The sequence below is a fragment of the Microcaecilia unicolor genome, chromosome 10, assembly GCF_901765095.1.
Source record: "Microcaecilia unicolor chromosome 10, aMicUni1.1, whole genome shotgun sequence".
Taxonomy (NCBI): Eukaryota; Metazoa; Chordata; class Amphibia; order Gymnophiona; family Siphonopidae; genus Microcaecilia; species Microcaecilia unicolor.
Window position 1 is genome coordinate 201,924,543 of NC_044040.1, and position 25,956 is coordinate 201,950,498.

A 25,956-nucleotide genomic window follows, 5' to 3' on the forward strand; every position below is an offset into this window, starting at 1 on the left:
CTGCTCAGTGTGTAGTGGCGGCTAAGAAAGCAAATAGAATGTTAGGCATTATTAGAAAAGGAAATAAAAAATGAGCATGTTATAATGCCTTTATATCGCTTCATGGTGCGACCACACCTCGAGTACTGTGTGCAATTCTGGTCACCGAACCAAAGAAAGATAGTGGAATTAGAAAAGGTACAGAGAAAGGCGAAAAAAATGATAAAGGGGATGGGACAACTTCTATATGAGGAAAGGCTAAAGCAGCTAGGGCTCTTCAGCTTGGAGAAAAGACGGCTGAGGTGAGATATGATAGAGGTCTATAAAATGAGTGGAGTGCAACGGGTAGACGTGAATTGCTTATTTACTCTTTCCAAAAATACTAGGACTACGGGGCACACAATGAAGATACAAAGTAGCAATTTTAAAACAAATTGGAGAAAATATTTCTTCGCTCAATGTGTAATTAAACTCTGGAATTTGTTGCCAGAGAATGTTGTAACAGCAATTAGCTTAGAGGGGTTTCAAAAGGTTTGGATAACTTCCTATGAGAAAAGGCCATAAGCCATTATTAATATGGCCTTAGGGAAAATCCACTGCTTATTTCTAGGAAAAGCACCATGTCACGAAAAGCCTAGTCACTTACTTGGGGTTACCCCACAGCCACTTAGAGGGTCTATCCCCAGCACAGCTCAGGTCCAACTGCACCTGCCACTTGTGCTCTATACTAGCACTCTCCTCTCACTGACTGGGCCTCAACCGCCTCTGGGTGAGTCTCCTGCTCTCAAATTATCCCCAGTGATTTCTAGGTTACTACTCCAAGTGGTCCCACAGTTCCCAGAAAGCACTCACACACTCAACACACAAACCACCAGGATTCTTACCAGTCTACACAGGCAGAGTCAACAAACTAATCGTTTATTGTCAGAACTTGAACAGTGAAACATAAGTGCCATCAGCAAACAATAACAGGTAACTGAAAAATGGATCAATTATAACACTAACTAAACTTTGTATACTAACTAATTAGTACCTGGGAAGATCAGGACATAACTGTTCACCAAGCCTCAGCAAAGAGATCCTACTCTTTTTTTCTTTCTGGCTAAGACTGAAGACAAAACCAGCAACTTCTGGGTAACTTCAAACTCCAGGCCAATCAGAGCCCAGAACAACAAGTTAAAAAAAAAAAAAAAAAAAAGATGGTCACAGCACTGCAGGTCTTAACAGCTCTAAGCATAAACATGCACCACCTGCTGGCTAAACTACAGAAATACACTTCAAGAATTAAGGCGGCTTTACAGGCTTAAAAAAAAAAAAAACAACAATGTTTTGTCACACCCCATAAAATATATTCTGTTTTGGGATCTTGCCAGGTATTTGTGACCTGGGTTGGCCACTGTTGGATATTGGGCTTGATGGACCTTTGGTCTGTCCCAGTATGGCAAGCGCTGATGTTCTTATGCTTATGCTCTAAAAATTACACTAAGATTTTCAGAGAAATCAGACAGGGGAATAATAGTACCAGGCATGGAGGATGAGGTAATCTTTGAAGGAAAGCAGTCACCAGAAAATAGCATGTATTGGCATTTTCAAGGATTAAGTTTTAATCCATGGGCCACATGAACAGACACACCCGCAAGAGCTCCTTACCTCCATTTGTTTTGTTTCCATTGGGAATCCCTGATATCCCCCGGTGACATGGGGAGAAAAAAAGAAGGGTGTAGCCTGACAAATGCCTGCATTTTCTGTGTCTGTTCCCCCGAAGAGACAGACAACTCTGGAGTAATTTCAGGTTCCTGGTGGGTTTAAATGCTGTGGCGTCTTCTTCGACCGTGCCAGTGGTGGAATATTCTAGTGACAGTGGCAGCAGGGTTTCACTTAGTTTCCTGCTAGGACTTGATCCACAGCAGCCTGGAGGCCTGACCTGAGTGGCAGTGAATGGAGTTAAAGGTTTTATTTCCCCCATTTCCTTAACGGAGGGACTACCACATGTGGCTTCCTCTCCCCAGAAGTCTATCGGGCCCAGTGGTTGGCAAACAACATATGCAGACAACCAAACAGCTGCAGTGATCTAAGGAAGGACAAACAATGCAAGAGTGTCCAAATATCAACTTTAATGGAAAAAGGACCCAAGCCGGCCAAGTTTCGGAAACACCTTTGTCAGGGGTCACATAGGTTTCAAAAATGCATTCAGATTCAATGCATGTACTGCAATACCTACATAGAAAAAGCTATGTAACCCGGCAGACCCCGGTGGTCTAGTAGGATTCCTTCCCTCTACTCCATTTCCCCACCCCTAGCTGTCTGTTCGTCTGTTCAATTTAGATTGTAAGCTCTGTTGAGCAGGGACTGTCTTTTCATGTTAATTTGTACAGCGCTGCGTAAGTCTAGTAGCGCTATAAAAATGTTTAATAGTAGTAGTAGTAGTACTCCCCCCAACCCCTCCACATACTGTAAAAGCCAGATGAAGGAGGACCACCTCCTCCCACCCGCCTCAGGCCTGCACAGAACAAAATGGCAGAACCCAGCCCCTTCCTGGTGCATCCTGGGATTCAGTAAGATAGGCCAAGCATGGTGCTGCACAGGAACAGGGATTCCCATGGGTATGGAAGAAGTTACACAGGATTCCCACAAGTTTGGAAGAAGTTGCTGTGGGATTCCCGCAGGAGTGTAGTCAAAATCTATGTGGACTCCAGAATGAGGCTTGGAACGTACATAGAGAAGCAGTTGGAGCGCCAGAATGATGCTTGGAATGCCTATAGAAGCAGCCAGAACACCAGACTGAGGCTTGGAACACTCAATTGGATGAATAGTGAATACCATCAAAAAACCATGGGAGGCTGTTGGGGTTGGGAGGAAATAAAGGGCTGTGAGCAAGTAAATAATAACATCGACTCCTGCGGGTTCAGGTGGGTATGGGTCAGATTCCATTGGGAATAGGTGAAATTTTTGTCCCTGTGCAACTCTTTACCTCGGACTAGAGCATCAAGACATCAATGATTTCTGATGTCTCAGTAAAGTTTCCCCTCCCAATGGAAATTAATAGCAGTATTGCAGATAGTGACCCTGAGGCTCTTCAAAGTCTTACAGTCAATGCTCTCATAGGTTATATTTTATTCAGCAGTCTATATACCGCCTTCCACAGCAAATCAAATCAGTTTACAAAAAATAATTAAAATTATAGAAAGAAAGGAATAATTCAAAAGGAAAGCCTAAGATAGGACAGAGTAAATCAAAGAAAAAAGAAAAGAAAAGATCAAAGAAAAAACATAGATCTTGAGGACTGGCTGAATCTCTTGATGCACTAACATCAACTGTGTCGAAGCCACAGTGTTGTGCTGAACAAAGAATTGCTCCATTTGCTCATCAGCAACTTCATGAGCTGCTCCTTGAAGGCTGTCACTGACAAAAGGGGGGGGGGGGGGGGCACAGCAAGTGTCCCCCTAAATATCTTGGGGAATATCAAAGGCCTGGGCTTAGGTCATTAAAGACTATTGGGTCCCCTACGTTACCAAATAGGATGAGCATTCCTCAAATCAGGGGCACTATGAGAACAACTGCGACCCCAGTGCCTTGGTGCTCGAATATCCTGATCTCTTGAAGTATGATGTTGAGGCACCCTGACCTCAGCCTAGCACTTAGTATCACAAGTCCTTGAAGCTGAAGACAAGAATGAATCCTTCGTCTTTTTAAAGCAAGAATTAGAGGACAATGCAGCTCCTGGACCCATGGAGACCAATTCTTGATGCTGATGAAATGACTTTAGATCTGCTAAAAATAGAAATGACCTTTTAGTGGCAATATTCAGACTGCTAACCCAGATTGCTATCTGGATAGTGGTCTGAGTATCAGCGCACACCTGATGGACAATACTTGAATAAGTGACACACAGCATACACGACCCTCAGGGATAGCACATATTCTCTATTGGGGGGGGGGAGGGGTGGAGAGAGAGAGTGTGCATGTGTGTGTCTGTGTGACTGTCCTCTGATTAAAGCGAATGCTACATACCTGTAGAAGGTATTCTCCGAGGGCAGCAGGCTGATTGTTCTCACTGATGGGTGACGTCCACGGCAGCCCCTCCAATCGGAAACTTCACTAGCAAAGGCCTTTGCTAGTCCTCGCGTGCCCATGCGCAACTCCAAAGGGGAGGCGGGCGGGTTTGTGAGAACAATCAGCCTGCTGTCCTCAGAGAATACCTTCTACAGGTATGTAGCATTCGCTTTCTCCGAGGACAAGCAGGTTGCTTGTTCTCACTGATGGGGTATCCCTAGCCCCCAGGCTCACTCAAAACAACAAACATGGTCAATTGGGCCTCGCAACGGCGAGGACATAACTGAGATTGACCTAATAATTTATCCAACTAACTGAGAGTGTAGCCTGGAACAGAACAAACATGGGCCTAAGGAGGTGGAGTTGGATCCTAAACCCCGAACAGATTCTGAAGCACTGATTGCCCGAACCGACTGTCGCGTCAGGTATCCTGCTGCAGGCAGTAATGAGATGTGAATGTGTGGACAGATGACTACGTCGCAGCTTTGCAAATCTCTTCAATAGTGGCTGACTTCAAGTGGGCTACCGACGCTGCCATGGCTCTAATATTATGAGACGTGACATGACCCTCAAGAGCCAGCCCAGCCTGGGCGTAAGTGAAGGAAATGCAATCTGCTAGCCAATTGGATATGGTGCGTTTCCCCACAGCCACTCCCCTCCTGTTGGGATCAAAAGAAACAAACAATTGGGCGGAATGTCTGTTGGGCTGTGTCCGCTCCAGATAGAAGGCCAATGCTCTCTTGCAGTCCAATGTGTGCAGCTGACGTTCAGCAGGGCAGGAATGAGGACGGGGAAAGAATGTTGGCAAGACAATTGACTGGTTCAGATGGAACTCCGACACGACCTTTGGCAAGAACTTAGGGTGAGTGCGGAGGACTACTCTGTTATGATGAAATTTGGTGTAAGGGGCCTGGGCTACCAGGGCCTGAAGCTCACTGACTCTACGAGCTGAAGTAACTGCCACCAAGAAAATGACCTTCCAAGTCAAGTACTTCAGATGGCAGGAGTTCAGTGGCTCAAAAGGAGGTTTCATCAGCTGGGTGAGAACGACTGAGATCCCATGACACTGTAGGAGGTTTGACAGGGGGCTTTGACAAAAGCAAACCTCTCATGAAGCGAACAACTAAAGGCTGTCCTGAGATCGGCTTACCTTCCACACGGTAATGGTATGCACTAATTGCACTAAGGTGAACCCTTACAGAGTTGGTCTTGAGACCAGACTCAGACAAGTGCAGAAGGTATTCAAGCAGGGTCTGTGTAGGACAAGAGCGAGGATCCAGGGCCTTGCTGTCACACCAGACGGTAAACCTCCTCCATAGAAAGAAGTAACTCCTCTTAGTGGAATCTTTCCTGGAAGCAAGCAAGATGCGGGAGACACCCTCTGACAGACCCAAAGAGGCAAAGTCTACGCTCTCAACATCCAGGCCGTGAGAGCCAGAGACCGGAGGTTGGGATGCAGAAGCGCCCCTTCGTCCTATGTGATGAGGGTCGGAAAACACTCCAATCTCCACGGTTCTTCGGAGGACAACTCCAGAAGAAGAGGGAACCAGATCTGACGTGGCCAAAAAGGAGCAATCAGAATCATGGTGCCTCGGTCCTGCTTGAGTTTCAACAAAGTCTTCCCCACCAGAGGTATGGGAGGAAAAGCATACAGCAGACCCTCCCCCCAGTCCAGGAGGAAGGCATCCGATGCCAGTCTGCCGTGGGCCTGAAGCCTGGAACAGAACTGAGGGACTTTGTGGTTGGCTCGAGATGCAAAGAGATCTACTAAGGGGGTGCCCCACACCTGGAAGATCTGGCGCACTACTCGGGAATTGAGCGACCACTCGTGAGGTTGCATAATCCTGCTCAGTCTGTCGGCCAGACTGTTGTTTACGCCTGCCAGATATGTGGCTTGGAGCACCATGCCGTGACGGCGAGCCCAGAGCCACATGCTGACGGCTTCCTGACACAGGGGGCGAGATCCGGTGCCCCCGCTTGTTGATGTAATACATGGCAACCTGGTTGTCTGTCTGAATTTGGATAATTTGGTGGGACAGCCGATCTCTGAAAGCCTTCACAGCGTTCCAGACCGCTCGCAACTCCAGAAGATTGATCTGCAGATCGCGTTCCTGGAGGGACCATCGACATGAGCTCCCCACCCCAGGAGGGACGCATCCGTAGTTAGCACTTTTTGTGGCTGAGGAATTTGGAAAGGACGTCCCAGAGTCAAATTGGACCAAATCGTCCACCAATACAGGGATTTGAGAAAACTCGTGGACAGGTGGATCACGTCTTCTAGATCCCCAGAAGCCTGAAACCACTGGGAAGCTAGGGTCCATTGAGCAGATCTCATGTGAAGGCGGGCCATGGGAGTCACATGAACTGTGGAGGCCATGTGGCCCAGCAATCTCAACATCTGCCGAGCTGTGATCTGCTGGGACGCTCGCACCCGCGAGATGAGGGACAACAAGTTGTTGGCTCTCGTCTCTGGGAAATAGGCACGAGCCGTCCGAGAATCCAGCAGAGCTCCTATGAATTCGAGTCTCTGTACTGGGAGAAGATGGGACTTTGGATAATTTATCACAAACCCCAGTAGCTCCAGGAGGCGAATAGTCATCTGCATGGACTATAAAGCTCCTGCCTCGGATGTGTTCTTCACCAGCCAATCGTCAAGATATGGGAACACGTGAACCCCCAGTGAAGTGCCGCTGCTACTACAGCCAAGCACTTCGTGAACACTCTGGGCGCAGAGGCGAGCCCAAAGGGTAGCACACAGTACTGGAAGTGACGTGTGCCCAGCTGAAATCGCAGATACTGTCTATGAGCTGGCAGTATTGGGATGTGCGTGTAGACGTCCTTCAAGTCCAGAGAGCATAGCGAATCGTTTTCCTGAATCATGGGGAGAAGGGTGCCCAGGGAAAGCATCCTGAACTTTTCCTTGACCAGATATTTGTTCAGGGCCCTTAGGTCTAGGATGGGGCGCATCCCCCGTTTTCTTTTCCACAAGGAAGTACCTGGAATAGAATCCCAGCCCTTCTTGCCCGGATGGCATGGGCTCGACCGCATTGGCGCTGAGAAGGGCGGAGAGTTTCTCTGCAAGTACCTGCTTGTGCTGGAAGCTGTAAGACTGAGCTCCCGGTGGACAATTTGGAGGTTTTGAGGCCAAATTGAGGGTGTATCCTTGCCGGACTATTTGAAGAACCCACTGATTGGCCACCTTTGGTGAAAAACTTTCAACCTCCCTCCGACCGGCAGATCGCCCGGCACTGACACTTGGATGTCGGCTATGCTCTGCTGGAGCCAGTCAAAAGCTCGTCCCTTGCTTTTGCTGGGGAACCGAGGGGCCTTGCTGAGGCGCACGCTGCTGACGAGAGCAAGTGCGCTGGGGCTTAGCCTGGGCTGCAGGCTGTCGAGAAGGAGGATTGTACCTACGCTTACCAGAAGAGTAGGGAACAGTCTTCCTTCCCCCATAAAAACGTCTACCTGTGGAGGTAGAAGCTGAAGGCTGCCGGCGGGAGAACTTGTGGAAAGCGGTATCCCGCTGGTGGAGTTGCTCTACCACCTGTTCGACCTTCTCTCCAAAAATATTATCCGCACGGCAAGGCGAGTCCGCAATCCACTGCTGGATCCTATTCTCCAGGTCGGAGGCACGCAGCCATGAGAGTCTGCGCATCACCACACCTTGAGCAGTGGCCCTGGACGCAACATCAAAGGTGTCATACACCCCTCTGGCCAGGAATTTTCTGCACGCCTTCAGCTGCCTGACCACCTCCTGAAATGGCTTGGCTTGCTCAGGAGGGAGCTTGTCCACCAAGCCCGCCAACTGCCGCACATTGTTCCGCATGTGTATGCTCGTGTAGAGCTGGTAAGACTGAATTTTGGCCACGAGCATAGAGGAATGGTAGGCCTTCCTCCCAAAGGAGTCTAAGGTTCTAGAGTCTTTGCCCGGGGGCGCCGAAGCATTTTCTCTAGAACTCTTAGCCTTCTTTAGGGCCAAATCCACAACTCCAGAGTCATGAGGCAACCGAGTGCGCATCAGCTCTGGGTGCCCATGGATCCGGTACTGGGACTCGATCTTCTTGGGAATGTGGGGATTACTTAAAGGCTTGGTCCAGTTCGCCAGCAATGTCTTTTTTAGGACATGATGCATGGGTACTGTGGACGCTTCCTTAGGTGGAGAAGGATAGTCCAGGAGCTCAAACATTTCAGCCCTGGGCTCGTCCTCCACAACCACAGGGAAGGGGATGGCCGTAGACATCTCCCGGACAAAGGCCGCAAAAGACAGACTCTCGGGAGGAGAAAGCTGCCTTTCAGGGGAGGAAGTGGGATCAGAAGGAAGGCCATCAGACTCCTCGTCAGAGAAATATCTGATGTCCTCCTCCTCCTCCCACGAGGCCTCACCATCGGTATCAGACACAAGTTCACGAACCTGTGTCTGAAGCCGTGCCCGGCACGACTCCGTGGAACCACGGCCACGGTGGGAGCGTCAAGAGGTAGACTCCCTCGCCCGCACCGGCGAAGCTCCATCCGCCGACGTCGTCGGGAGCCTTCCTGGGAGGCGACCGCAGTCGGTACCGCAAGCGGCACCGATGTCGGAGACCTCACCCCGGGCAAGGGGCCAGCCGGCGCCTCACTCGACGGTACCGGTGGCGCAAGCACCCCCGGTACCGGAGGGGAAGGGCGCAACAGCTCTCCCAGGATCTCTGGGTGAATGGCCCGGAGACTCTCGTGCAGGGCGGCTGTGGAGAAAGACATGGAAGCCGATGCAGGAGTCGAAGTCAGAGTCTGTTCCGGGCGTGGAGGCTGTTCCGGGCTGTCCAAGGTGGAGCGCATCGACACCTCCTGAACAGAGGGTGAGCGGTCCTCCCAGTGCCGATGCCTGCTGGGTGCCGACTCCCTCGGCGACCCAGAGCTCTCGGTACCGACGGTGGAAGGAGACCGGTGTCGATGCTTCTTTGACTTTTTCAAACGAAGCATGTCACCGGAGCTTCCCTGTACCGACGAGGACATAGAATCCAGCCGTCGCTTCCTCAGGGCCGAGGCCGAAGAAGGTCGGTCTCGGGGGGGCTGTACCGCAGGAGCCCTCAGGGTAGGGGGAGACCCACCCGAAGGCTCACCGCCACCAGCAGGAGAATGGACAGCCCTCACCTGCACTCCAGACGAAGCACCACCGTCCGACGACATCAGCACTAGTGGAGGTCCCGGTACCACCGACGCCGACGCAGCCTTCCGATGTCTCGGCCCCGACGATGCAGAGGGTCGATGCCTCGATGCAATCGATACAGTCGCGGCCGAGGGCGGAGGTCTTGACGCTGTCGACGTCGACGCACTCGATACTCCCGGTGCCGATGCCGACGAAGAGCCCGAGAACAAAACGTTCCACTGGGCCAATCTCGCTACCTGAGTCCTTTTCTGTAAAAGGGCGCAAAGACTACAGGCCTGCGGGTGGTGCCCAGCCCCCAGACACTGAAGACATGACGCGTGCCTATCAGCGAGATTACCCGGGCGCACTGGGTGCACTTCTTGAAGCCGCTGGGAGACTTCGATGACATGGGCGGAAAAATCACGCCGGCGAAATCAAAACTCGTAATTGCGGTAAGGCACCAAAAAGAGGGGGAGAAAAAAACTCGACCCGAGGCCTCAAAGGGGCCTACCCCAAAAACGAAAGAAAACTTATCGGGGCCAAAAACTAGAAATATGGGGAAGGGAAAAAGACCGTAAGGCCCTTCTCCGAAATCCCTTTATTTTTTTTTAAGAGCGAAAAAGTCAAAAGACGCGCGAGGGTCAACTTAAGGGGCGCGAACGGCGCAAACACGACTGTACTGAGCGCGGACACAAGAAGACTGACGAACACGAGCCGGTTCGGGCGGGAAGACGGCCGCGCATGCGCGGTGCGCATGGACGCGCGAGGACTAGCAAAGGCCTTTGCTAGTGAAGTTTCCGATTGGAGGGGCTGCCATGGACGTCACCCATCAGTGAGAACAAGCAGCCTGCTTGTCCTCGGAGAATAGCAATATATCTCTCTTCACTACCAGGAACACTGTGAAATACAAAACCTAAAAAAAAAAACTCAACATAGAGCTAGCAAACCTACCATACAACAGTAGCATTAATTCCTATGATTCAAAACATGAACTCTACCTAAGAACAGGAAGCACTACAAATATTACATGGGGCCTTAGAACACCAATATACCTACTACTAGAAAAAAACAGAAGTGAAACTGCTATAGATTTCTACACAGAAACTAAATGCAAACAGAATACCATGTCTTGGTCACACACAACACAGAAACCCTCAATAAATAAAGAACAAGGGACCACAAATTAAGAAACAAATATGAAGATAAAAAATTGAACTGGGAAGCCTAAGTCATCAAACTAGGCATATTCCATAAAATGGGAGAAATAAAATCAGAAATGCATTTCCTTTTGTACTGAACAAAACACAAAGACATCCATGATGCACATTTCAAAAACCTAACATATCCTACTTAATAAAAGTGAAATAAAACACTTTATACCTTTGTTGTCTGCGCATTTTATTTTTCCAAGCATGCTGGTTGAAGTTTCTCTTTTCTGTTTTCCTGTCAAGTCTTCTGCTCTCTTTCTAGCAGATGCTGTCCATTTGTCCTTTCTCCACTTTTCTCCTATCTTCTTCCATTTCCTCACTACATGTTCCTCTGATATATTTTCCTGTCTTTCTTTTGTGTCTGTCCTTTCAAATTTCACCCTCTTACTCTTCAGTATTCCATCTATATATCACTTACCTATCAACTTTTCATCTCCTCCTCTCACCCTCTGGCACTCATTTCTCCTGTCTCACTCCTTTCCTGGCCTCCTATTCTATTTCCCCACTACTACACTTCTACTTTCTGTACTCACCATCCTCTTCTCACTTTCTCCTTGATAACCCTTGTGGTTTCTCCCACAAGATTCCACCACTGTAGCCCAGCATCTTCCCTCTCTCTTTCTCTCTCCCTCCACTCTTGCAGCCCAGCATCTCCCCTCCCCTTCACCCCTTGTCTGCTCTCTCTTCTCCTCCACCCGTAAGGGCCACCAACTCCCTTGTCCACTCTCCCATCCCCTCCATCCCTTAAAATTTCAGAAGGCTACAGTACCTTTAACGTCATGTCATCTGAACAGGATGCAAGAAGATTACCAGTTGGATCCCATTTGATCGCATTTACTTCATTCTAAAATTTTGTAAAAAAGATTAATAAACATTGAACAGTAACTGGCAAGCTAAAGGTAGATGTATCCAACTATGTTTAAATGTAACATGCACTGTTAATTAGGTCACATCTTTTACAAAGAATTATTCTGCAAAACAAGGGGGGGGGGGGGAAGAAAAATGTTCCCCTCTTTTCCATTCCCACCTCTAAGACAGCTTATGTAATTAACACAAAAAAATATGTAAAAAAAAACTTTTTTTTAAAGTGTACATGTTTTGACATTTAGGTTATTATGAAACAAACCTTACCGTATGCCCCTGGAATGTTTTAATGGGCCTATCTTGTCCCAGTTTACAAACATGAATACACATGTCTGTACTGCAGGAGGCAAATGTGTTATTACTCTGCCAATCCACATCTAATGCCGGTGCTATTAAAAAAAAAAAAAAAAAAAAAAAAAAGAAGTAGAAAAACAAAACTTGTATATGATACTCGACTTACAATTTAAGATTTCTTTGTAAGCTTGCAATGTAAGATGCAGACAGAATGTTACGTAAGTACAAAAGAACAGCCATACTGAGTCAGACCAATGTTCCATCTAGCCGAGTACCCTGTTTCTAACAGTGGCCGAGAGCCAAGTCAAAAATACATTTCATGTTACCAGTCCCAGGGTAAGCAGTGGCTTCCCCATGTCTCTCTCAATAGCAGACTATGGACTTTTCCTCCAAGAACTTGTCCAAACCTTTTTTAAACCCAGATACACTAACCGCTAATCATTGTGCTAAACTGTAAAAAAAAAAAGTTTGGCAAGTTAAAATGCTAATTTTTTTTAAAAATGAGAATATTAATTTTAATCAAATTGTAAACTATGAAATGAGCATCAATTTATGCCCTGCTAGTCTATTACCAAAAGAACTAAATGCTATTTCTACATAAGACTTGTTTATTGTCACAAATAAACAGTTAAAACAAAAAACAATGACCCAAACACAATAATATGAATCAAACACCTATGAATTTTATATTCGTGCAGGGGTTGATATTTAAATCATCTGTGCAGGGCTATCTGCTGATATTCAGCAGCACTTAACCAGTTAGCACCACCGATATCAACCCTGATTGGAAAACTGAAAGACCGCTATTTTTTGGCAATCCGGGAATGGTAACCACTTACATGGCTGAATGCCAATATTCAGCACTTAAAGAGCATAAGGGGGGAATTCATCAAGCAGTGTTAGGGCCTTTGCGTGGGCGTTAAGGGAATTAATGTGCACTAAATGCTAAGAAGCCCATTTTATACCTATGGGTTTACCATTTAGAATGCGCTTATTCCCTTAACACACATTAAAGGCCCTAATGCTGTTTGATGAATTCACCCCTTAGGCTGTTAAATACTGAATATTGGGAAATGGACCAATGACTCCAGAGACTGGGACAACTGAGTTGAATAGGAAAACTTTATTACGGACTCGACACAGATCTGTGTTTCGGTCACAGGTACTGTGGGTTTGGGTGAAGAGTCACTTTGTCTAGGGGGTCTTGAAAAAGATCTTTGAACTCAAAAAAAGGGGAACAGTGCATCAAGCGTCCAAAATCCACGGTATGACAGTAATACCATGGATTTTGGCCGCTTGATGCGATGTTCCCCATTTTTTGAGTACAAAGGTCTTCTTCAAGACCCCCTAGACAAAGTGGCTCTACACCCGAACCCACACTACAAAGGCTCCTGAGGCAGGCCTGTGGCCAAAACACAGATGTGTGTTGAGTCCGTAATAAAAAGTTTTCCTGTTCAACTCAGTTGTCCCTGCCTCTGGAGTCAATGGTGCATTTCCCACTTTTTCTTCTGTTTTGTGTGTTGCGTGGGATTTTGCTATCCATCCACCTAGGTGGACTACCCATCCCAAATGCTGAATATTGGCACTTAAGCACATAAATGCTTTATTAATCCCCCCTTAAATGGCCAAATCGGACTACATAAAACAGTGTTCTATATTTATGTGGTGTCGCTTGAGTGGTTAACTACTGAATATTGCACTTAATTACATGAGAGAGCCGGCAACATAAAACTGAATAATCAATGCCAGTGCATGGACATGACCAGACACTGAATACCCAGGAATAATGCCAGCAGAGGGTAAACTCCCCCCCCCCCCCCCCCCCCCCCAAAAAAAAAAAAAAAAACGCCACTCACTGCTGTCGGCTGAATATCTACCCCATAAATTGTTATATGTATTCTGTTCATTCAAATATTTTATATGTATTTTGACACTCCTGATACAGGCAGTGGACAAAACGGGGCATCTTGGGTTTCTGGTTTTCATTTGTTTTAGCAATTTTATTTATGACAATAAAGCTAAGATACTTACCTGTAGCTGGTGTTCTCCGAGGACAGCAGCCAATTATTCTCACCTGGGCAGTCATCCGAAGGAGCCCAGTGCGGACACTGACTAGCGAGTACAGTAGAAAATTCTAGCAGCATCCCACCATGTATGCACTGGTGCCTTCCTGCCCGACATGAGATGAAAAAACAAAAAGCCTACAACTAAATTCAACTCCTAGGGGAGGTGGGAGGGTATGTGAGAATAATTAGCCTGCTGTCCTTGGAGAACAACAGCTACAGGTAAGTTTTTTTGCTTTCTCCAAGGGCAAGCAGGACTTCTTATTCTCAAATCTGAGAATCACTAGCTACCAGGTTCATCAAAAACAAGAAAGCTAGTATAACTGAGTCTCAAAATGTTGAAACTGAATCAATCAACCTGAAACTATATACATTATAGCTGTGTAGGTGCCGCCTAGAATAGAATAAAACAGGGCCTAGGAGGGTGAAGCTGGATTCTAGACACCACATTCTGCAGAACTGCCTGTCCGAACAGATTGCTGCATTGGGTATTCTGATCTAAACAGTAGTGGGATGTGAATGTGTGGACTGAAGACATCACATCACAGCCTTGCAAATCTCCTATATGGAGGCTGATCTCAAGTGGCCTACTGATGCAGCCATGGCTCCAACATTGTGAGCCATTACATGACCCTCAAGAGTCAGCTCAGCCTGGGCATAAGCAAAGGAGATGAAATCTGCTATTCAATTTGAAAGTGCCTATTTGCCAATGACCACCCTCAACCTGTTGGGGTCAAAAGAAACAAAAGGCTGGATTGACTCTCTATGGGCATGAGTTCGCTCCAGAGAGAAGGCTAAGGCTTGCTTGCAGTTTAAAGTATGCAGCACACTTTCGCCAGGATGGGTTGCATGCAGAGGACTACTCTGTTGTGATTAAATTTAGTATACAGTGGGTGAGCTACCAGGGCCCTGGAGCTCACTGACTCCTACACGGTGATAAGCGGCAACTGCAAAGAGATGAACCCTTACCGAGTTGGTTTTCAAACCAGACTCAGAGAGATGCAGGAGGTACTAAGCAGTTTTGTGTAGGGAAAGAGAAGGGATCTAAGGCATTGCCCTTACACCAGACAGCAAACCTCTTCCATTTAAAAGAGTAACACCGGAGATCACGTGATGAGTTGTGCAGCAACTGTGCCTTCTTAAATCTGGGAGCCTTCTGGATATGATACTGCACATCCATCTTCTTGAGACCTGAACTAAGAGGGGAGACTCCCAGTTCTTCAACAGTGCATCCTTTAGGATAGGGTGCAATAGTACAGTGACACCTTCCTTAGGAGAAGACTTATAACCCAGAACAGACATCTCTACTGTGGGCTCCTCTTTCATCCCCAACTTAAATGGGACAGCTGCAGCCATCTCCCCACAAAACTGGTGAAAGAGAGCACCTCAGGTGGAGATTTCCATCCCTCTTAAGGAGGAGAGGGGGTTCAGACGGAATTCCATATGACTCCTACCCAAGAAGTAATGTGGATCCTCATCTGACTCCCATGAGCAGTCCTTATCATTCCCTACATCATACTCAGGTGCAGGTGAATGAGTCTGCACCAAACTCAGCCTGGTGGAATGGTGCTTACACTCTGAGGAGCTTTGAGGTGCAGCCCTACCCTCAGACTCCAGGGAAGCCCGATGCAGAAGGCAGTACTGCCTGCCCTGACATCAACACCTCACAAAGCGCTTGTATCGAAGATCTGGGCAACGGCACCAATGGAGCCTCTGTGAGGGCCTGAGGATGTTCCACCAGCGGGGCAAGCACCCTCAATGCAAAAGCGGGAGCCCCTGCAGCAACTGCGCCAGTTCCTCTCAAGAGCATGCTACAGAACCGCTCCATTAACGGTGGGCATCGGCACAGGCAGTCTGAGAAGTCGGTGCCAAACTGGAGGCGGGGACCAGGCTGATCAGTGACTTACGTACCGGCACCTAAAGAGGGGGAGCGCTCCTCCTGGCGGCGGTGCTTGTCTAGTATTGGAGGATCCAATGTCCCGATGCTTCTAACCCCATGCCTCAAGGAAGACTGATGCTTGTGCTTCTTGGGCTTCCCCTGATGCACACAGCCTTAATCCCCCAGTGCCAATGAGGATCACACTGAATCCGTATGCATCCTCAGTATTGGGTCCAAAGCTGACCAGTCCTGGGCCTGCTACCAGTGCCCGGTGTCGAGGCAGGTGGAGACCCACTCAATGTCGGTGAACTCCCAGTGGATGCTGAAGTCGAAGCTGCCATGGAAGTCGATGACGCCGGTGCCAAAGTTGATGATCCGGCCTTCAAGGAGCCAAAAAGAAGCTCCATTTGAGCCAGTCGCACCCACTGAGTTCTCACCATCATTTAATCAGTATCAGAGGGGTCATGATTTGACCCAAGGCACCCAATGCATCAATTGTGCGGGTCCACAGCAGAAATCATGTGTCTACACTTGGAACACCTTTTGAAGTCACGGGGGGGGGGGGGGGGGGGGTCTTCTGAGACATCGAAAAAAGAATCTTGGCTAAATTAAACTCCTCAATCTTGAATAAACTAAAAAAAAAAAAAAGGGCAGTGTTCAAATTGAGGACAGAGCTGTGGACTAACTGCGCAGCCACACCCGAAAAACAAAGAAAACTTGAAAAGCCGAGAACTCTAACAAAATATAAGGGGATGAGGAAAAATGAAAACAGAAGGAAAACGAAGAAAATAAAACAAAAAACCTGCATGGGAAGACAAACAAGTCTTTAGCAAAAACGGAGTGTGAGGGAATAACACAGGAACGCTTCCTCTGTGCTCAGCGGGAAAACTAAGACTAGAGGGCTTGCACTCATGCGTTGGGTGGGAAGACACCAGTGTATGAGCGGTGGGAAGCTACTAGAATTTTCTACTGTACTCGCTAGTCAGCGTCTGCACTGGGCTCCATCAGATGATGTCACCCAGCTGTAACAATAAGAAGTCCTGCTTGTCCTCGGAGAAACCAGTTTTGCTATACCGGTGGGGATTTTTTATATTTTTTTTCTCCTTTTTATAACGGGTTTCTCCTGTCCCGGTCCTTCATCAGTACTACCTGGTTGGTTTCCTTTCCTTTATTCCGTTGTCCACACAAGACTTACCAGAGTGGAAAGGAAACTGCTGTTTTGCTTCACCAGTATGGGCATCCCAAATAATTGTCGTCTAAGTAAAATTAAAAATACAGTATGACGTTACTTTTATGTGACCTTATTACTCATTTCTTCATTAAACAATTCTGAAATGATCTGAATTCACATTAAACATAATCCAAACAATGCAGAAGAAAAATCTTCCCATTCCCACCCTCCACCCCCATCAGGACAACTCACCCCCTACATTCCATCAGCTACATGCTAGTCCAAACCAGTACAAAAAAAATCTTTCCTTGTAAATGTAGTCAAATAGTCATATTTTTACAAGCTTTAGAAATCTCAGATACTTCCCTTCTGCTTCAGCTTTCTCTGGTATAGAATTGTACAGTTTTGGTGCTGAAGAAATTCCCGTACCTAATTTTAGTCTATCTAGTATGCATTTATGCCCACAACAACCAGCAAATTCTTCAGGCTCATTGCAAACCAATCAATCTGACAAATATTTAGGTCCCTTACTACCTAGCACCTTAAAGGTCAGTGCCATAACCCTAAATCTGCACTTGGCTTCTACTGAACAACAGTCACATGAACCTTCAGAACAATGGTCACATGAACCATTGATTTCAGCCCTACAAAGATTCTGGTCACCATGATCTGCAGAATCTGGATTTCATTTGCTTAGCAGTCAAGCCACACATGACATTCTCATAGTTCAATCTTGTAATAACATCTATGCCACAGGAACAAGATCCTTTTGGGACAAAAGATACAGCTATGCCAAATTGCACAATTACATAAACCCTGGCTGTTGAGACTAATGCCAGTAACAGCCATGAATCCTGTCATATGTCAAATGCTATAAATTTCATCCAAAACTGTTTTTTATAATTATGTTCTACTACTACTATTAATCATTTCTATAGTGTTACTAGACGTACGTAGCACTGTAAACTGGATATAAAGAGATAGTCCCTGCTCAACAGAGCTTACATTTAATTAAGACAGACAAATAGGACAAATAAGAGATAAGGGTATTACTAAGGTGGGAATGATAAAACATGGGTACTGAACAAGTGAGGGTTAGGAGTTAAAAGCAGCATCAAAAAGGTGGGCTTTTAGCCTAGATTTTATTCCCTAAATGCTAACACTATCCCATCTAGTATAACTGAAAACCAAGGCCCATGCTCTAATTTCCTAGTCCACAGAATTAGTAACAGAATTATTTCATCCTGTACAGCAAAGATTCTTGTTTTCATATTGAAGAAAATAACCCCCCTCCCCCCGAATATCTTATCAGTTTTGGGAAGAACCCTATGATCAAACCATAGATAAAAACAAATAAGAATGTGAAACAAATTACAGCCTTACCAATGCTCTACTACAGATCTTATGGCTAAAATCCTTCAGTGTTATTCAAAATATATTACTATACTGCAACCTTTAAGGGAAGAAAAAATATACTTTAACTAAAACATCTCCCCTCCTATTCAGTATCTCTCTTTTGGGTTTCTACACCCCAAATGCATCGCTCTGCACTTCTTGGCAAAATTTAATGCCAAGAAGTGCAGAGTGATGCATTTGGAGTGTAGAAACCCAAATGAGAGATACCGAATAGGAGGGGAGAGATTAGCAAGCTCGACTCAGGAGAGAGACCTTGGGGTGTTGGTGTCGGAGGATATGAAGGTGAAGAAACAATGTGACAAGGTGACGGCTGTGGCTAGAAGGATGCTAGGCTGCATAGAGAGGGGTATAACCAGCAGAAGAAAGGAGGTGTTGATGCCCCTCTACAAGTCGTTGGTGAGGCCCCACTTGGACTACTGTGTTCAGTTTTGGAGGCTGTATCTGGCTAAAGATGTAAAAAGACTGGAAGCGGTGCAAAGAAAAGCTACGAAAATGGTATGGGATTTGCGTTGCAAACTATATGAGGAGAGACTTGCCGACCTGAACATGTATACCTTAGAGGAAAGGAGAAACAGGGGTGACATGATAGAGACGTTCAAATATTTGAAAGGTATTAATCCACATTCGAACCTTTTCCGGAGACAGGAAGGTGGCAGAACTAGAGGACATGAATTGAGGTTGCAGGGGGGCAGACTCAGGAGTAATGTCAGAAACTATTTTTTCACGGAGAGGCTGGTGGATACGTGGTATGCCCTTCCGCGGGAGGTGGTGGAGATGAAAGCGGTAATGGAATTCAAACATGCATGGGATAAACACAAAGGAATCCTGTTTAGAAGGAATGGATCTATGGAATCTTAGCGGACATGGGTGGCAACACCGGCATTTGGAGAATAAAACCGGTGCAGGGCGGACTTCTACGGTCTTTGCCGAGAAAGGCAGGGACAAATCAAACTCGGATATATATATAAAGTATTACATACCATGTAAAATGAGTTATCTTGTTGGGCCGACTGGATGGACCGTTCAGGTCTTTATCTGCCATCATTTACTATGTTACTATGTAAGTTCACTTTATCAAAATCAATAAAGCCAAGTTAGCAATCTGTAACAGATTCTCTCAGAATATAGCAGTTCATCTCTTTCAGAGAGCGTTCTGGAAAGACCTAAACCTTTTGTGTCTGAGGGAGTGAGATCATATGTTGCTGCAGCCTCACTGCTCCTATCCATTGTGATAACACATCTTTGAGGAAGAACTCCTAATTGGGACGGCAGAAAGATGTCTACCTAGTAAACTGCTCTCTTGAAAATATTAGCTGCAAGAAAGAAATGTCGTTTTCTCTGAAAACAAGCAGGTTCATCACTTCATACAAGTGGGACTCAACAAAAGGAGGGAGAAAGCACCAACAACACTGCTAACAGGAAGGACAAAAAATGCCACCATGTGTATGCTTACATATATGGCCACACTCACACACAGTTTTTACTGCTTTCATTTTATAACAACTTAGACAACTCCTTATAATATCCTGTGTCCCATTCAAAAGGCCTTGGAGAATGGACTGTCCAAAATTACTATTCTGCAAAGAGGCAAAAACGTGTGGACTAAAGTCTCGTCATGGAGGAAGACAATGGGCAATGAAGGTCACCACAGATCTAATACCATGGGACTAGCTATATTCCTCTCAAGTAAGGTCAGCCTAGGCATGAGAGAGAGAGAGAGAGAGAGAGAGGTCAAAACAATAAAGTGCGCTCAGACTTTGTGCAGGGTTAGAATGCCTTTAGAACACAATGCAGAAAGTGGTTCTGTAATTAAGCTAACTCTGCACAAAGCCTAGCCTTAGACACTAGTGCACAGCATATTTAAAAGCATAATAGTGAGGCTAATTAGCTATACTGCACTGATGGAGAGAAAGTACAGAAGACAAAGGCTTTAATGCCAAGTCTGAGGAGGCACAGAAGCATTAGCTCAGTTGTCTGCAGTATTGTCTGAAGATTTAATGCCTGTGCTTTTTTTTTTCTGTGAACATACGAGACATGCCAACTTTCTCTGTGGCCTCCATGAAGAACATGGCTAAAAAAAGACAGAAGAGGGAAGGTGATGCACAGCTATGCACAGATCTGCAGGACCCTATGGAATAGGACAGCTGTCATATCCCAGAGTTTGTCCAGAAACTAAGAGGTCATAAACCTCTGTCCTAAGATCTTGCTCCTTACATATGTCAATGGAAAAGTGTTGACACCATCTCCTGTATGAAAGTGGCATAGCTCAAGTCCTCTGGCGAGAAATTTGGACCAGCAGCTGGGTAGGTACTGAGGCGCGGTCCGTAGAACTACCTCCTCCAGCTTGCAAAATACTCTGGTATAACTGGGGACATGACCCTGCTGAAATTCTTACAATATGTAGTTCATATCAGCCCCATATCTCTTGAACCTAATGTCGCTTCTTGCCAAGATCTTGGCAGATAGGTTAGCACTAGATCCTTCCTGGACTCATTCATTTTAGAACATAAGAACAGCCATACTGGGTCAAACCAATAGTCTCATGTAGCCCAGTATTCTGTTTACAACAGTGTACAAGCCAGGTCATAAGTACCTGGCAGAAACCCAAACAGAGGCAATACTCTATGCTACCAATCCCAGGGCAAGCAGTAGCTTTTCCATGTCTGTCAATAGCAAACTATGGACTTTTCCTCCAGGAACTTGTCCAAACCTTTTTTAAACCCAGATATGCTAACTGCTGTTACCACATCCTCCGGCAAAGAGTTCCAGAGCTTAACTATTTCTTGAGTGAAAAAATATTTCCTCCTATTTATTTTTTTTTCCCCTTTTTAAGAAACTTTATTGGCTGCCACAAAGGCAGTGTTTGAATCCCAGTGGTGTGGCTACCATTGGGAAAATGAACATTATGAAATTCACGCCTCAAACAAAACAGCTAAAATATTTTTTTTTTTCAAAAAGGAGATAAAGCCATGTCACAGGAAAGAAGTGGAAAAGGGCAGGATCATGGCTCGTCATCAGCAACGCAGACAAAATGCAACTGAAGATCACGTGTTTTGCCACAAACAGGAAGTACCACAAATTTCAGATAGCCTGTCTTTGAAAGCATAGAGGCCATCCAGCTTATTTTCGAAAGAGACGCCCATCTTCCGACACAAATCGGGAGATGGACGTCCATCTCAAAAACAGGTATAATCGAAAGCTGAATTTGGACGGCCCCAACTGCTTTCTGTCACGGGGACGGGTGAAATTCTCGGGGGTGTGACTGAACGGTAATGAAGGCGGGACAGGGGCGTTCCGGGGCGTGGTTAACAGATGGACCTCCGCGCCTGATAATGGAAAGAAGCAAGATGTCCCCAACGAGCATTTAGTCCACACAAAGTTGGTCCTGTTTTTTTCACGACCAAGCTTCCAAAAAGTGCCCAAACTGACCAGATGACCACCGGAGAAAATCTGGGATGATCTCCCCTGTCTCCCCCAGTGGTCACTAACCCCCTCCCACTCTACTACTACTACTACTACTACTACTATTTAGCATTTCTATAGCGCTACAAGGCATACGCAGCGCTGTACAAACATAGAAGAAAGACAGTCCCTGCTCAAAGAGCTTACAATCTAATAGACAAAAAATAAATAAAGTAAGCAAACTGTTTAAATATTTTTTCCAGCCTCTATGTCAGCCTCAAATACCATACCTAGCTCCATGACAGCAGTATGCAGGTCCCCCGAGCAATTTTAGTTTAGTTGGTACTGCGCGGGACCCCATGCAGAGAACAAAAATCGGAAGAAAAAAAAACATGCAAGTGCAGTCAAGGACGTCCAAATTAAAACAATAGTAATAGGGGATTCAAACCAGCCACCTTCTGCTGGTTAGACATTCCTTCCCTTTCCATTAAGTCCCTCCAAGTTTCTGTCAGCCAATCACAGCTCATTTACCTGACATCGGTGTCAACTAAACGAGCTGTGATTGGCTGACAAACTTGGAGGGACTTAATGGAAAGGGAAGAAGGTCTAGGCAGCTGAATAAGTGGTGCAGTGGTTAGAGCACAGGTCTTGTAATCAGAAGGTGGCTGGTTCAAATCCCACTATTACTATTGTTTTAATTTGGACGTCCCTGACTGCACTTGCATGTTTTTTTTTTTTTTTTGACGTCCCTGACTGCACTTGCATGTTTTTTTTTTTCTTCTGATTTTTGCTCTCTGCATGGGTCCCGCGCAGCACCGACTAAACTAAAATTGCTCTGGTTCGAATCCCCCTATTACTATTGTTTTAATTTGGACGTCCCTGACTGCACTTGCATGTTTTTTTTTCTTCCGATTTTTGCTCTCTGCATTGGTCCCGCACAGCACCAACTAAACTAACATTGCTCCGGGGACCTGCATACTGCTGTCATGGAGCTAGGTATGATATTTGAGGTATCTCAGGGGGACCAGTGCACTACGAATGCTGGCCCCTCCCACAGCCAAATGGCTTGGATTAGGTCCATTTTTGAGATGGCCAGCAGCGTTTTCGATTATCGCTGAAAACCGCGGACGGCCACCTCTAGGTCCAGCGATCTCACCATTTGTGTCGTCTATCTCTAGAGTCGACACAAATGATGGGATTTCAGCGGGCCAAACCGTATAATCGAAACCGAAGATGGACGACCATCTCGTTTCGATTTTACGGTTCGCTCCGCCTCTTCGCGGAGCCGTCTCCGGAGATAGACGTTTTTACACATGGGCGTTCGCGTTCGATTATGCCCCTCCATGTCAGTACCATCAGACTGCATTACTCACAAGCATGGCCGATTTCTTTGTACTTGTCAACTAGGTTTTTTCCAGCCAGAGAAAAGGAAAAATAAAATGGGGTAAATGAGCAGCTCGCAGTGTTTGACTGGTGGGAAAAAGAAAAATAACAGCAACAAAGCTGCTCAGAGGCAAGTATAGCAACATGAACAACTTGTATGACAATGTGATTCTGCTAGTCTATTTTCCATTCTATTTTATTCTTACATATCACCTTTCTTCAAAGAAATTTATTGATCCAAAGTAGTTTAGAAAATAAATCGTGCAGAATAAATTTTCCTAGAACACAAACTTTCCCCTTCCCCTAATCTCAAGGGAAAAGGTGATGGGAGACACCGGAGAGAAGGTGTAATTGAGTGCAATAGCTAAACAGAATAAAAATAAATCTCAAACTCAAATCCCACTATTGAGCATAACAATAAAAACAAAATAAGCCCTCTCCGAAGGGACACCACCTTGTAGTGGTGGAGGGGCTTCCATGTTTCAATGACTCAAGGGGCTATGCTGAAGGGTTACCCATATCAGACAGGCCCTCTGAGGAGAAACCAGACAAAGAGTGTCCCAAACTAGGAAGAGTGGAAAGATGGTGACCTGAGGCTTGTACGCTCAATGGCCCAGCTGTCCTCTGAAGTTCTGTCCTCTTCTGTCCTCTTCGTCGCCTTCGTCGCCCGACCTCCCCCACCCTCCTCCGCACTCTCTTGCTCCTCCTCCTGCTATCCGCAGGAGACATTAACCCTAATCCGGGTCCCCCCCACCTGTCCCCATCCTATCCTTGTGAACGGTCCCGGGATGTTTCCAATCTCGTCTCTATTCCCCTCCTTCCCCCCTCCTCCCTCCCCTTCTCATGCGCCTTGTGGAATGCCCACTCAGTCTGCAACAAACTGCCTCTCACCCACGATCTCTTTATCTCTCGCTCCCTTCAACTGCTCGCCCTAACCGAAACCTGGATCTCCCCGGAAGACTCTGCCTCAGTTGCAGCCCTCTGCCATGGAGGCTATCTCTTCTCCCACACGCCCCGCCCAATCGGCCGCGGCGGAGGCGTTGGGCTACTACTATCACCCTCCTGTAGTTTCCAACCCCTCCACCTACCGCAATCGCACTGCTTCCCATCCTTCGAAGTCCATTCCATCCGGCTATTTTACCCGCTACCACTCAGAGTGGCAGTCATTTACCGCCCCCCGGATAAATCCTTCCCTTCCTTCCTTACCGACTTTGATGCTTGGCTCTCTGTCTTTCTTGACCCCTCATCTCCGTCCCTCATTCTCGGAGACTTTAACGTACATGCTGATGACCTATCCGACCCCCATACTTCTAAGTTCCTCACCCTAACATCCTCCTTCAACCTCCAGCTGTGCTCCACCACCCCTACTCACCGTGACGGACATTGTCTTGACCTCGTCCTCTCCTCCTCCGGCTCACCCTCCAATTTCCACGTCTCAGCTCTTCCTCTCTCCGACCATCACCTGATCACATTCACACTTCTTCACTCCCCCCCCCCCTCCACCCCGTCCAACTTTAACCACCACCTCCAGGAACCTCCAGGCTATTGACCCCTCCACCCTATCATCTACTATCTCTAATCTCCTCCCCTCCATCACGTCCCTCGTAACTGTCGACACAGCGGTCTCCGCTTACAATACCGCTCTCTCCTCTGCTTTGGACACCCTCGCGCCATCCATCTCCCGTCCCACAAAGCGCACCAATCCCCAGCCCTGGCTGACTCCTTGCATCCGTTACCTTCGCTCCTGCACCCGATCCGCTGAGCGCCTCTGGAGGAAATCTCGTACCCTTTCAGACTTCCTCCACTACAAATTCATGCTATCCTCCCTCCACTCCTCCCTATTCCGTGCAAAACAGGACTACTACACCCAATTGACCAATTCTCTCAGCTCCAACCCTCGTCGTCTCTTCACCACCCTTAACTCCCTCCTAAAAGTGCCCCCCGCTCCTACTCCCCCTTCTCTCTCTCCTCAATCACTGGCCGACTACTTCCGCGACAAAGTGCAAAAGATCAACCTTGAGTTCACGACCAAACCTCCACCTCCCCTTCACCCTTTAACCCTCTCCCTCAACCAACCTACCCAGGTCTCCTTCTCCTCCTTTCCTGAGATCACCGAGGATGAAACTTCCCGCCTTCTTTCCTCCTCGAAATGCACCACCTGTTCCTCTGATCCCATCCCCACCAACCTACTCAACACTATCTCCCATACTGTCACCCCCGCCATCTGTCGCATCCTCAACCTCTCTCTCTCCACGGCAACTGTCCCTGACACCTTCAAACACGCTGTTGTCACACCTCTCCTAAAAAAACCTTCACTTGACCCTACCTGCCCCTCTAACTACCGCCCCATCTCTCTTTTACCCTTCCTTTCCAAATTACTTGAGCGCGCCGTTCACAGCCGCTGCCTTGATTTTCTCTCCTCTCATGACATCCTCGATCCACTTCAATCCGGTTTTCGCCCTCTGCACTCGACAGAAACAGCACTCTCTAAAGTTTGCAATGACCTGCTCCTGGCCAAATCCAGAGGTCATTACTCCATCCTCATCCTCCTCGATCTTTCCGCCGCGTTTGACACTGTCAACCATGATTTACTTCTTGCCACGTTATCCTCTTTTGGATTCCAAGGCCCTGTCCTCTCCTGGTTCTCCTCTTATCTCTCCCACCGCACTTTCAGGGTACACTCCCATGGATCTTCCTCCACTCCCATCCCACTATGTGTTGGAGTTCCCCAGGGATCTGTCCTTGGACCCCTTCTCTTCTCAATCTACACCTCTTCCCTGGGCTCGCTGATCTCGTCTCATGGTTTCCAGTATCATCTTTATGCCGATGACACTCAGCTATACCTCTCCACACCTGACATCACCGCGGTGACCCAGGCCAAGGTATCGGCCTGTTTATCCGACATCGCGGCATGGATGTCCAACCGCCACCTGAAGCTGAACATGTCCAAGACCGAGCTCCTCGTCTTTCCTCCCAAACCCACTTCTCCTCTTCCTCCACTCTCTATCTCTGTTGATAACACCCTCATCCTCCCCGTCCCATCTGCCCGCAACCTCGGAGTCATCTTTGACTCCTCCCTCTCCTTCTCTGCGCATATCCAACAGACTGCCAAGACCTGT

At 47.0% G+C, this 25,956-nt stretch overlaps 1 protein-coding gene across 1 annotated transcript in view; it reads right to left on the bottom strand.

The window, feature by feature from the left end:
• The window catches only part of TBL1XR1 (transducin beta like 1 X-linked receptor 1), a 405,824-nt gene that overhangs the window by 77,530 nt on the left and 302,338 nt on the right, over positions 1-25,956 (bottom strand). The window contains 3 exon segments of the mRNA XM_030216860.1: positions 11,135-11,209; positions 11,497-11,618; positions 16,661-16,721. Coding sequence (XP_030072720.1) covers positions 11,135-11,209; positions 11,497-11,618; positions 16,661-16,721 — 258 coding nt within the window.